The following is a 14,475-nucleotide window of genomic DNA, read 5'->3' as shown; positions in this document are numbered from 1 at the left end:
TCAAGAAAAACAGAGTTTTTTAGACACATCTCATGTAGATGTAGGGTCACAAAACCTTAAAACATAAATCTACCAGATATCAAATGACAACAGATTTCACGGTTTCTCTGAATGGCATCAAAGTTTGTTTAGCCACAGTAAAAACTGTTTCTGATGGATAAAAATCCTTTTTGAAATAAATCTATACTCTGGTGATTACAGTTAAGACAAGAAGCACAACATTATAACGTAAGTCATTAACATGGTTATAAAGTAATAGGCTCAACCATAAAGTTGCTGGTACAGAGATGAAGCTGTAGATATGGAATGAAGACATATCCGCTACTAAAATGAACAAACAAGAGCTCAGCTCATGCACTGTTCCAATACCAAACTGATGAATTATCCACAGGACCAACTGGTTGGCTTTATTATTCATTGTTAATTGTTTGCTGTGGATAGAGAGCTCTCTTAGTTTCCTTCTCTTTCTATTCAGTTGACATTCCTGATGGGGAAAATCCAGAATTCCTAATGAAGTGCAAAACATTACATATGCAGGGAGACATTTTGGCTCGCTTGCAGCTACAGTCTCACAATGTTCCCGCTGCATGAATTTGCAGCGACAGCTCTAATGCCAAAAGAGCATGAAACAGAAATGACATGTGCTGTAAAACTTGAAATGTAAGTAACTTCCTCAATATTATCCTTGACTGGCTTGCTTTGTTTCAAATGTGTGTCCAAACCATGTACACAGATAAATGACCCAGTAAAGGAATTCCTGCTGCAGCTCAATGAAATGGCTTATGCAGGCCAAATTTAATATGTGGTTTTGCCCAGACAATGCAGGGGTTTGAGCAGATCTGCTGTGCCCTGGAGCTGGGTGATGAAGAAGAGCAACACAGAGGAGAATGGGGCTTTTGTGAGCTTCCGAAAGTTTGAGGGTCCCTCGCAGGATGCAGCAAAACCTGACCCAGGAGGACACGTCCCTGCAGGGGAAATAGGACACTAATGATTACATAACTGCAACAAATACCAAATAACTGAGCATCAGAAGTGCACACTGAAGATAACATTTGCATCATTGATCTTGGGCTGCCAGTTCACCCCCAGTTAAAGAGCTCTTTGCGATCTTTCTCAGTCCTGAACCAGATAAACTAATGAGACTGTGAGGGACCACAGTCTGCCCATCATCATTCTTCCTTACATCCATGAGAACATACGTTATCAGACTTATAATCAGACCATTTCTCATTCCTGCTGTGGCTCCAGAATAAAGTTTAACACTATGTTCCACTATCTTCAGATGAATCCATCTGTGTTGTTTTATCAATTTTAAACACAAACTACTCGTCTTCCAACTCATAAAACTGTGTATAATAATAATGAAGTAGCCACTGTGCCTGAGGACAATGTGCAACAAAAATGTTATGGTGATTTGATAGTAGAAACTCAATAGTGATGGACCACGTGATCTTGTCTCCTTCCTTAGCTCTTCATTTCAGGTTACGTTTTTACATGTGATGTCAAAGAAAAGTGCAAAATCCACAAAATAATAAACAAATAATGAATCTTCTCCCACTGTGAATATGTGCAGCCCCATGAAAACCGAGAATAAGATGAATATTTTACTGTTTCCCTTTAACTACCCATAATGTGTCAGTGCTGACGCCAGCACAAAACAACCAGTGGAAGCTCTGATTGGATTTTAGCACATTAAGCTCTTTTGTAAACATTTGATAACATTCAAAGAAGGCGTAAGGCAGCTCCAAATGATATTAGCCCCACTAACACAAGTCATCTGACAGGAATAGCTCTAATTTCTAGTGTAGATTGTTTTCATGCAGAATTCTAACATGATAATTGAATTTGCTGTTCTGAGCTGCTTTCTTATATCCAGTCACATGGTCTGATTAGAGTTTTAGCTTTCCCTTAATGCAGACTAAGATAAAACTGGGCAAATAACTACTAACTGTAGCACTTTGATGATTTTGTAACACGATTAAATTATTCAATTGATCCTCATTTATTCTCCATTCCATGTGTTTCTACAGCGATCCAATAACTGGTTGGAAAAAAACACAATATTTTTTTAACAGAAGTCAAATTTAAGGCTTTTTTTTTACTATATTCTAGCTCACTGATAACTAATGTGCATCCACAAAAACATCCTCTCTCTGGCCTTCATTTGCAACAGTGTGTTACAAATGATGAGAAACACACTCAAATCCTAACATGTCTGCGTTTGCGCCTTTGCAAAATCCATTCTAGATTAACTACCACCTGCAGCTCTGCAATGCTCTTGGTGTGTGTGTGTGTGTGTGTGTTTGTGTGTGTGTGTGTGTGCAGTGTGCCAATGTTGAGTTGACCAAGTGACCAGCCGAGTGATATTCAATGTGAGCCCACTGCCAGGTGTCATTACACGTCCCCCTTTCCAGCAGAGAAAAGCAGTAACAGATAACACCATCTGTTTCCAGCATGCCCCCACCAGCTCACTGCAGTGTCATTTTTATTTTATTTTGTCATTATAATTGGAAGGCTGTGTTGTGCATGTGGCCATACCGATCCTCTTTACCATCTTTCAAAAAGTGCCGTACCTTGTGTACCGAGCAATCGACTTGCACAAAACAGTCTGAATGCGAATGAGCTAAGAGAGAAGTTCATTTTCTAGCAGATCTGGTTGTTTTCAGAGAGAAGAATGACAAAGCTGAGAAGCTAAACAACAGATGCAGATCTCACATTTAGTGTAATACATTCAGAAGTATAAAAAGGCTTCAGTTGAATTTATTAGGGCACAACAGCTCACACTTGTGCATGCTGAGGGCCGGCGGTACATTTTGACACCAATTCATATGCAAAGAACGGATGGATTTTATTTTAACATCCGACAACACTCTGGGCATTGTGGTCACTGTGAAACATATTCCAAACAACCGCCCCCTTCACTTCTCACTTGCCAGCTCTGAGTCATCCTGACTTAGACATCCAAGCAACAAGACCCCCCCACTCACACGCACACACACAGCCTCCCTCTGCATCCATTTCCTCTGACAACAGTATCTGCTTATGATCTGCTTGGTGGACAAGCACACAGTCCTCAAACAGTCACAGAGCGTGATTTGCATTGCAGCCTCAGTGTGTGGCGATGGTGTGTTGAACCCCCCCCTCGTCCCGCTGTGCAGTGGTGTGTTGGACCGAGCCGGGTGTCTTCTCAGTTGAATCAAAGACGCTTCCTCCGGCGCTGTGGAAGAGCACACCGCCTCTGGAACCGCTCATTATTACATGCGAGGGGGTATATGTGATCTTTTTAATTATTCTGCACTTCATTTCTATCCCACCATTCAAAACGCAACATGAGAATTGATTGCCTCAAAGATCCATCTTTATAATCTCCCCCAGGCCCATAAATTATCTGACTTTGGGGCAGTGCGGACGAGCTGTGCAGGCACAAGCAGATCCCTTTCACAGAAAAGTAGAACAGAGCCACATCACTGAAGTGTGTTGGGGGAGCAAAACTCAATGGGGCTGCTCTTTTTCTTGCTGGAAATGGGAGGGAAAAAAAAGTACACTTGTTATCTTGTGAACCCTCAAACATGTAAGATAGGAATCTCTTGAATGTCAGCGACAGAAATGGAATTAACAAGAGATCTTTTTATTGTCACAGAAGGTCATTAGGCTGCCAATCGTGGTAATTATGGAAATGATCTCCCCAGCTCTTGGAATGTTTTCCTGCTTCCATAAGGACTTGAAAGTGTTCAATCAGCCTCTCTCGTGGGAAAGTTCAGCCATAACTGCAAGTGTACCAGCAAAATCAAATTAAGCAAAGAGATTTCATTAGTATTTATAGCCCCGAGGCATTTGTAAAAGTATGGAGCAGCGGAGTAATGTGGGACTGTGGAGGGGAGAATTATTGCTTAATGACAAAGGCCATACCTAGAAGACATACACATGGATAATGAATAGGAGGCATTGATTGCATCTTTAAAGAGGATTCTTGAGGGAATGTAAAATATTGATGCTAGTGTGGCTAACTTTGGACTTGTGGCTAACAGCATAGGTATGAGGAAGGTAACTTTGTTTGGGTGTTAACTTCATTATTCAGACATCTTTAATCCTGCAGTTAAGCACAAAAGTGAACACAAACAAAACCAAAAATCAGTGGGTTCAAGCTTAGTCCAGTTTGGGAGACAATCCACAAAACTGAGGTCACTTTACCAAGCACCAATTGGTTGTTTTGACCCATTGTAATATTATTTTTTTAACATTATGATGGTTTATTTATTCATAATAAAACGTAGTTTTAATTCTACTGTGGTGGACAGAAATTAAATACATTTACTTAAATACTGTACTTTCATTGAATGCTTTTATCTGACAGATAATTGCAATACCAACTATAATTTTTTTTACACAAAACATATGAAAAACTGATAAACCCTGCAACAATATGTGGTGCAATATTTAATCGATTAGCTATCAAGAGAAATGTGCATATATTTTTTACAACTATTAATAACTAAATAATAGTTGAATTTCACAGTTTAGCTTCTTAAATGGGAGGATTTGCTGTAATTCCTTGTTTAATGGGAGAATTTCTCCAACCAAACAATCAGTTAGTTCACAAAATAATGAGCAGATTAATCCATAATGAGAAATATGTTTAGTTATTTTCTGATAGGATTGAAAACGTTATCAAATAAGCTGCATCTCAACTACAGCAATAAAATTCTGCTTACGAGCAGGAGTCTTAATAATCTAGTGATGTAATACTGACTTTTACTAGTAATCAAGTAATTTTACTTTATTAAGTAAATAGTAAAGGAGCTGTTAAAGTATATTATTAAATAAATAAAGACTGTTTAACAGATTTATATTTGAGTTTTGGTCAAAATGACACTGAACTAAAACTGTCTCTTTAGTGTGTGTGTGTTTTTTTAACTATGAGTTAATTTAAATCATGTTTTTAAGCTAAAATTATTAATATTACAATAAATATATTTAAAAGGGGGTAGAATTGGTTATTTTGAAAGCAGCTGTGTATTTGGTGTGTACAAATATTCCGTTTTTACATTTTCTTTGTGTTCTCTCTTCCCATGCCAAAATGAAATGAAGTCAGATGTGCAGTAAATTGTAGCACCTGATTTGAATCACTGGGTCTATTCAGTCCACTTAACCTCAGTGTAATTGACAATTTAAAGGTGCAGTCCTTAATTTCAAGAGACAGCACAAAGACTTTGATTAGGAAGTGGAATATGCACCTTCCCACTGGAGTAACAGGCAAGGACACTTTTTATAAATGGAGAAATTAAGTTTAAGGTAAATGAGGAATATTCTGCTTTTAACTTTAATAATAATGATGTTTTTGAGAGTTTATTTGTATTAATTCATATAAAATATAGGGAAACGTGGGCTCGTTTTACCTCTATTTGTTTAGTAAATCAGAAAAATCCAAACATCCTTCTCCTCAAGTCTGAAACGTTTTCCACATCATCAGCATTTTTACAATTCCTATAATTGGGTTCGAGAGGAGGTAAAGTGTCTTGACAGATTATGTGAGAGAATATTATTATGGGCAGGGCAGGCGGGATGTACGAGGTAATTTACTGTGATGTTACATGTATGTATGCATCAATAGGCAGGGGGATATTGAGTTCAGGGGTCGCTCTGAATGAGAGGTCCCTTTGGATGTGAATTATAAGAGAAGTTGCTTCACATGCAAACATTGTTTTGAAATGAGACCCTTTGCTGAGATTGTGTGGAGATTTTCAATTTTTTATTGCCTTTGTTGTTTTACCTTTTGCTAAGTACAAGTGATGATATAATTAACAATTCATTTTGATTTGGAAATGACGCACGACGTTTGGTGACAGGCCCTGGATGGGATCTTTACGCGCGGATTTGAACTTCGACTTTTCACTTTGATTTTATTTATTGCTGTCTTCTGTTAATTATACTACAATCACCACAGCTCCTCGACAGCCTGGGCTGTGCTGGCACATTGTTTACTATCGTTTTATGCAGACAATCATTTGGTGCAAAGCCAGGCTGCATGTGTTTTGACACCGTGATAAATGCGCTCAATAGGGCCAATTTGCACTGTTTACAGCCTGAATCACTGCGCTCACACAACTCTGTGATACACTGATGTGCAACTTTTCAGCCTTAATCTGAATGACAAAAAGCCTACAAACTGGGTGACATTGCACGTACTTAACAAGTACACATTGGCATGGTAATCCGGCTGCATTTAGATGAAGGTGTCACTTTTCCACCAGCAGCCGCGACTTCCATGCAGCCTCCACGGGGGCTTCCACTGACCGTCAGCCGGGGAAGAGGAGCGATGCTGGGGCTGCAGTGTGTTTGCAGATTATTGCACATTACAGTATAATTTTTTAATATTTATTCAAGTGGATGAATAGATAAAAGTGATTTCAAGAGAGATAAAAAACGAATTTAAATTTGAAATGAGTTAATTGAACCGGGTTTGAGAACTTGTTAAGGTTTTTGCACTGATGAAGTGATTTTTGACAACACCCTGTGTGTTTTACACTTCTATTTATTGTAAGCAGATAAACCTATTATCATTGTATAGTATAGTTTGAACCTGTTTGCATAATCGTTATTTTAACATTTTAATTTCTGCTTTTACTACTAAACATCCCACGAAAAAACAGCTTCCAGCACAAAGAAATCAGATGTTTCCATAAATCACTGGATGGTACAGACTGACAAATCATCAACAGCAGGAGTAGTTTGCCACGTGTTTTTATTTATCTTTACAATTGATGCCTTTTTTGTAAATCATCACCAGTAAACACAGATATGACGAGACTGTGAAGAAGAGGTGAAGAGACTCGTTCAGCATCACCTGCTGTAAGTCTCTGATCTGCTGCTGTGACTTTGTACAGACACGTTAAGTAGATGGGACACACACACACACACACACACACACACACACACACACACACACACACACACACACACACGTGGATCAGTGTCTATTTTGGGCCCTTTGTGCTTTGTTGTGACGGAGAGGATCTGGCTCGGGCTGATCCTGCAGGAGGGAGGGTTAAAAAACGAGCTCCATCACATAGTTTGACAGGAACTCGCAGGTTGACAGAGTGGATTCTTTGAGAAGAGATGAAAATGGTGATTTCCAAAAAGAGAAGAGGAAGAAAAAACATTTGAGAGCTCACATGTCTGTCTGTCAGGGCTCTATAGTCCCCACACAGTCCACAAGGAAACATTTAAATGATAGTAAATGCATTAACATTTTTTTTTTTTATTTTGTTGTGTCGTGTGTCGAGGTTTTTTTTATTATTATTAATTGTGACCAACTGAGGATTTGAAGATTTGACCGGTGTAAAATAATTAACGCAGTCTAATGGCGCTGATGATGCCGTGAGGGTTTTACTGGCTGCTGCCTCCAGCTGCTCCCTCACCTCCAACCATGGATTCAAATCTGGTTTTTAATAATGGTTTGTTTCGATGCAGCAATGTGAGTGAAGCAAAGTGGAGATGATTTAAAATGTTAATTTATAATAACTCACTGACAGATAAAAAAAAAAAAAGCTGGTGTCATGTTTGTAGTGTGAGTTTCAACAGAAACAAGAAATGAGTTGTTCTTTATGCTAATTGATATTTCAGTACACAATTAATAACTGACATATAATTAAAGTGATATTTCTACTGGGACCTGATGGAAACAAAACAAAAAAAATCCTCTAAATGTGCAACGTGTTGAAGAAATGAAATGTGTTTTCATGTGCACCTTGGCCATAAACCTGCTCACAGTCCTTGACCTTTACCTTTAAATGGCTTAAAATCTTCCAAAGTCTATTTTGTGTTTTTAATTTTTTACTCTAATTTCTTTCCAGCCCGTTCTCCAGTTGGAGTTTTAGTTATCTGAACTTTTGTATTTATTTATTGATGCAAGCAAAAAACAGGAGAAACTAATTCATTTAGTGAAGAAACGAACCTGTAACATGTCTCTGTCACCTTTAGCGTTAGAAAGGCTTCAAGTCTAAAACATCCACCCTGCTGAAGGGTCCTTGAGCAAACCCCGCCACCCTTGCAGCTTCTGACATCTGACCCCGGTGAGAGAGAAAAGGGGGTCCTGCACACAGGACTAAAATAAATCCCCCTTCAGGAGTCAGCGGAGCGTCACATTATTATGATCACAATTATTTGTTCGGTGACCTTGCAGGTAGTTCGCCGTGATCACATGTGGTGACTGTTTCCTCTCCATCACCTGCGCTGCTGCCGCTGCTTCTTCTGTCTGTGCCCTCCTCCACCCCACCCCACCCTCCCACCTAATGGTTTCATGCCGGAGCGAGTTGGCTTATTATACTAAAAGGTTTTGTCGAGCTAAGCCGTGCATGTGTGCTTAAAACGTACATTTCATTAACAAACTGCGGAGGTATAAAAGCGGATTTATGAGGCTTCAAAAGATCACAGGAAGGACGGGTTTCAAACCCCCTCTCGGTGCCGTTCAGTCAGGTTACAGCAGCAGTTACGCCGCCTTTCACACAACACTGCAACTCTGGGCTGTTTTTTAAAAGGAGGCTGGCTGCACCTGTCTCTCCACACGCACAAGGAAAGAGAGGCTTCTTAAAGCAGGGGTTGGTTCCTGAAAAGGAAAAATATCTGAAAGCGAAGACTTTTTTTGGTGCCTTTATATTTAAAACACGCAAAAATGAGGTTTGGTTTGGTCCAAACTGAAACTTCAGCATCATCCAATAAGAAACAAATCCAGCATTTGATCGAACTCAATGTGTGGAGTCAGCAGAGAAACAGAATTATTGCATCTGATCATTTTTCGATTTGAAATAAAAAACAAAAACAAAAGTAAATACTAAATACTAAATAGCATTTTTCAATTTGCTGCCAGAAAAAAACTAAAAAGGCTTTAAAACCCGCATACGTCCTGCGGATGAGCAGGATAACGAAGGAGTTTTGTGTGGTTAGTGGTTCGTCCTGGTGCAAACCTGCACATCACACTTAAGGGACGAGTCGAGTGTGTGAAGTGTGAATTCTTTGACTCATAATCACTTGATTATCGATGAAGCAGAAGCAGCACCTTGAATTTATAAAATATATAATACAAAAATAACAGTGATGAGGTTGTGAGCAAAATAAGCTTAAAAATAAATGACTGAAAATGAGTGTTTTATTAAAAAAAAAAGCCTAAATTCAGATTTCTCTTCATTAATGGTAGTTGTTTAATTAATAGATGACACGTGCAATCGTGTTAATAATAATAATAATAATAATAATAATAATAATAATAATAATAATAATAATAATGATAATAAGGTGAGAAATATTTTATTATAACGCATTTGGATGTTTTCATTTATTCAAATGACGCTTTTGACACAAATAACCAACTGCTGCTGATTATAGATATTTTCATTAACCTGCTAAAGGACTTCCGATAAAATCAATTATAGGTTTAAATCGCTGGTGGCACATCCTGGAAATCCTATTTTCTCAATTAACTACACGTTTCCCTCTACGAGGCAGAGGCCCACCTCGAACGTCAGCTGAACTGTCTTCCCACATGTTCTCACAGGACGCAGGAAAACCTCCCGCACCGGTTCCGACATCCTCTCCGCCTGAGCCCAGCCTACACCGCTCACCTTCATGCTTGTGAATAAACGCTCTCTTTGCATTCACCCGCTGCCCGCATTTCCTACTTTTTTCAAATGTAAAATCATGCAATGATTGGGGTCGTTAGCACCTCTTCCAAACTCTTAAGGAAAGTCTTTATTCTCTCCATTCATTGTCGCTGCTGCTGCTGCTGCTCAATATTCTTCCCACCTTCGGCTAATCCTGCGGGAATAAATAGACTTGAATACATGCTTTGCATTCGCAGCTGGGATTTACACGGCGGGCTGTAAAGCTGGAAATATCAAGACATGCAACTCGGCATCAAATAAACAAAGTTAAGATGTTGAATTGTTGCAGAGTAAAACGCACGAAACCTGGCTTGAATGGAAGAGTAGAAAAACCCATGCATGCACAATTTCACAATAATAATAATAATAATAATAATAATAATGAAACGTTAACACATCAAAAAGCAGGATTCAGAGGACTTAGCTGTCGTCGTTTTCAGTCTGCAGCTCTCAACTGAGTTTGTATTAGCGAAGTTAAAGGTTTGGATTGTTTTTTACGCAGCCACGTTAACGCGCATCAGATCTTTCAATCACGCAGGCCAATTTTCTCTCCCCCTCCTCCTCCTCCTCCCTCTGCCACCGTTAAATGGTCTATGACGGACGAACACAGAAATCAGCGGAAAGCAGCATTGCTGATGTCCCATTGTTGACAAATCCATGAAACAACTCCAGTTTGCATGGTTTAACAGAGAGCAGAGGAGGGTGGAGGGAGGGAGGAGAGCAGAGGCGAGGGGGCGTCTGTCGTCACCAAACCACGTGTCCAGCACTGATAGTATATCTTATACTGGGAAAAGAAATCTATCAGACAGTCCTTTTAAAAGCTCGGGCCTTTAAAAGCAGCATGTGTCATCTCGACTCGGTTCTCCAAATATCCCTCCTGTAGGAAATATACGCACCGAGAAGCGACGTCGGAGCGCAAAAAGTCGAGCCGTCTCCAAACAACTTCGAGGGAAGACGCGCCGGTTTCCACAGGCCCGCGCACCCACCGAGTGGAGAAATATTTGTAGGAGTTGAAGTTTCTCATTGGCTTGACTGGCTGACTGCCGCTTCGACCGCCGCATTTAGATTTTGGGAGACATCCGATCTCTTCACAGGGGCGACAAGAAGTCCAACAGAGCCGCCGTGTTTGCGCACACACCGGTCTCACCTATCCATCACACCCGGCTGCTCGCTCCTTTCGGCTCCGATAGACTTTTTTTGAAAGAAGTGTGAGGAAGCCGTGAGATGACCCTGTCTGGGGCCAGCGAACGAGCCAGCGACATGTCCGGCCAAACTGTGCTCACAGCGGAGGACGTGGATATCGACGTGGTGGGCGAGGGCGACGAGGAGGGCATGGAGAGGATGGACAGTGACTGCGACAGCCCGGGGGGAGGCATCCTGCACGACCTCCGAGGAGAGGTGGGAGACGATGAGGTGGAAGACGAGATCGAGGTGGAGAAGGAGGAGATGAGGTCCGGTGGAGGCAGTCCGTGCTGTGAAAGCTCCGGGGAGGGAGAGACTGGCACCGGTAAGGGAGAGGGTCACGACGGGAGCGCAGCTTCGGGAGGTGGGATCCAGAAGCCCAAAAGCAGCCTGGTGAAGCCGCCTTACTCCTACATCGCCCTCATCACCATGGCCATCCTCCAGAGCCCGCAGAAAAAACTGACCCTCAGCGGGATCTGTGAGTTCATCAGCAACCGGTTCCCATATTACCGGGAAAAGTTCCCCGCGTGGCAAAACTCCATCCGCCACAACTTGTCCCTCAATGACTGCTTTGTGAAAATCCCCCGGGAACCTGGCAACCCCGGGAAGGGCAACTACTGGACCCTGGACCCCGCTTCAGAGGACATGTTCGACAACGGCAGCTTCCTCAGGAGGAGGAAAAGGTTCAAGAGAGTTCAGCCGGACGTGCTCAGGGACCAGACTGCGCTTATGATGCAAAGTTTCGGTGCGTACAGCCTCGGGGGTCCTTACGGGAGGCACTACGGGATCCACCCGGCTGCATATTCGCATCCTGCAGCTTTGCAGTACCCGTACATTCCCCCTGTAGGTCCCATGCTGCCCCCGGGCGTCCCCCTCCTGCCCTCGGCGGAGCTGAACAGAAAAGCGTTCAACTCCCAGCTCAGCCCGAGTCTCCAACTTCAGCTCAACAGCCTGAGCACGGCGTCCATGATCAAGTCCGAGCCGTCCAACAGGCCGTCCTTCAGTATAGAGAACATCATCGGGGTGTCCAGCGCCTCCTCGTCCTCACCGGGCGCCGCGCAGGCCTTCCTGCGGCCTCCGGTAACCGTTCAGTCGGCTCTGCTGAGCGCGCAGTCCCTGTCTCTGACCCGGACCTCAGCCGCTATCGCTCCCATCCTGAGTGTACCGTCAAATATTATTTCTGGACATGTTTTACCCTCAGCGGCGGCGGCAGCGGCGGCGGCGGCGGTTTCCAAATGGCCTTCACAGTGACTTAAAACCAATAAACCATAGACTTATTTTTATATAGAGACATTATTAACGGATGAAGTGTGAAGAGCACAAATCAATAGGCAGCACTGGACTCTGTAAACATGTAACGTGTTCAAACACAGAGAAAAAGAAACATGGAAATATTTCTGTACAGGTAATATTTGTAAATATTTGTAAAAAGGATGATTTTACCTGTTGGACTTTTAGCTGTCTTTTTGTTCCTGTTTGAAACCTGTGGTAATTATTTGACCTTTTGTTTTTGTATCGAAAGCTCAACTGGGCACAATCTTTGTTTCCTTTTCATACAAGACACAAAAATCTCTGGAGAGAAAAATAGACTGTTTATAATAAAAAAAAAAATCAAATATATGTAATTCTATGTAGCTATATTGTGTTGTAAACTGAATTTATTTGTAAATAAATCTAAGAAAGAATTCAAATCAAATTCTGTAATTGTTTGACAGCAGATTTAATAATAAGCATGTTGTTGAGTTATTTTTATACTATTATAAATTAATTTTACACGTTTTGTTGGAATAAATAACAGAGAGGAATATTTTTAATTTTAGCTGTGTAGATAAAAAATACCTAAAATATTTCTTATCTCGAGAATATGATGTGCTTAAATTTACTTTATTATTTTTAGACTTAATAAATATTCAAACATCAACATTTCACGGGGATGAAAACGTATATTTTTAAAGTAACCTTTTATATTTATGTGTTATTATAATTATAATTGTTGAGAAACAAGGAGAAATTCATTTTCTTTGCGGCAACAGCTTAACATTATTTTAGTATTAGATTTTTAACTTAAATTGCAACTTTATTGTGAGAGTTTAAACACATTTTTTGTGTATTTACATTTTGAAATAGATTTTAAAAAATTGTTGCATGAGTGATAAAAATAATCAAGTCAGAAAAAATAACAACTTAAATGAATGTGGATTTTAAAACGTGTAGAACAGATGAAAAGAAAATGATTATGTAAAATATTTACGTATTGCTGATGTAAAGTGTGCAGGCTATTTGCAAAATATCTAAACAGTTTTATTAGGCGGCCATTTCCAACAATTAAGACAAACCGGTGAAATATCCAAACAGTCTAATAGTTTTTAAACTATATTTATGGTTGTTTTCCTGGAGTGGAGGTCACAGTTTAGACACCTTTTAATTCACCATTACATCATTGCTCGTATCGTTTTACGAGATATTCTGGCTTGGCTACTATAAAGGTAACAGGTTCGCAGTTGTGTCTGGCTAATCACTTTTACACAAACAGCAAATGGTGTGTGTGTGTGTGTGTGTGTGTGTGTGTGTGTGAGGGGGGGCGGTATATGCGCTATATTTATCTGATCCCCATGGGAAAGAGAAAGGAGCCTCTCTCTATGCTTCAATTCACTTTCAGACACCGAAGAAGGTGCTGATGATGCAAAAGGCTTCTCCAGTGTCACCGTGGCATTTCTACAGCCTACATTCATTATTATTTTTATTAGGCTGTCATGATTATTAGGATGTCAGCCTGTAGCATTAAGGTCCTGCGTTGTGCTATTATTGATTTGTGGAATCCTTTCTAGTGTCAAAATAAGAGATCATGGCATTAGTCGTTTTTTTTTTTTAAATGATAAATAACAAATACTAATATATGAAATGTGTAAAATGCACCATTTGTAATTGAGTGCACATCATTTCTATACTCTGTACATTTACTTGGAATATTTGAACTCTCGTCTTACAAATGAAGGAGGTATTTAATATCCACACTCTAAAATAAACACAGTTTAAAGTGGTTGAGAGACATCGAGACATCTCCAGAGGTCAGTTTCGGGCTACAGCCAGACAATGTCGTTTTTATTAAACGTGTATGTGGGAAAGCGGAATGACATGCCATCAAAGGCAGCTCCATGAAATCAAAATTCCTGCTGCATACATCATATATTTAGAAAAAGGCAGGTTTGCGCTCGGGTAACTTGGGTGTTCGTCTCTGATTTATTTCCGTCAGAGCTTGTGTGAGGCATGTGTGGTTAGAGATCCAGCTTCAGCCTCCACAAAGCCGGGTCCCGCAGCCAAACTCCGCGGCTCACATTCGGGTGTCACAGGATGAGAGCGCCCGGAGCGCACACGCACACGCACACGCAGTCTCCGTGTGACTGTCTCGGTGTGTGTGTGTGTGTGTGTGTGTGTGTGTGTGTGTGTGATGTGTCGCAGCGGTGATGCTGCTGCTGCAGGCTAACAACATCTCAGAGGAGGTGGAGGAAGAGGTGGAGGAGGAGGAGGAGGTGGAGGAGGAGGAGAGTGCAGCCACTAGGGGGCGCGAAGTGACACATCTGCGGTCTCAACAATAAAAGAAACGTTCAGGATGAAATGAGACTCACTCAGTTCATCT

The 14,475-nt window shown here is 40.9% G+C and overlaps 1 protein-coding gene across 1 annotated transcript; it reads left to right on the top strand.

Annotated features, from left to right (window-relative positions):
* Nucleotides 1–10,568: 10,568 nt before the first annotated feature.
* On the top strand, nt 10,569–12,289 carry foxd3 (forkhead box D3). Its single transcript, XM_026345975.1, has one exon. The coding sequence runs from the start codon at nt 10,881–10,883 to the stop codon at nt 12,087–12,089; it is 1,209 nt and encodes a 402-aa protein (XP_026201760.1). The 5' UTR covers nt 10,569–10,880; the 3' UTR covers nt 12,090–12,289.
* The last annotated feature ends 2,186 nt before the right edge of the window (nt 12,290–14,475 follow it).

This window comes from Anabas testudineus, chromosome 4, assembly GCF_900324465.2.
Source record: "Anabas testudineus chromosome 4, fAnaTes1.2, whole genome shotgun sequence".
NCBI classification, from domain to species: Eukaryota; Metazoa; Chordata; class Actinopteri; order Anabantiformes; family Anabantidae; genus Anabas; species Anabas testudineus.
Note: the sequence above shows the minus strand (reverse complement) of the source record. Positions and strands in the feature narration are given on the sequence as shown.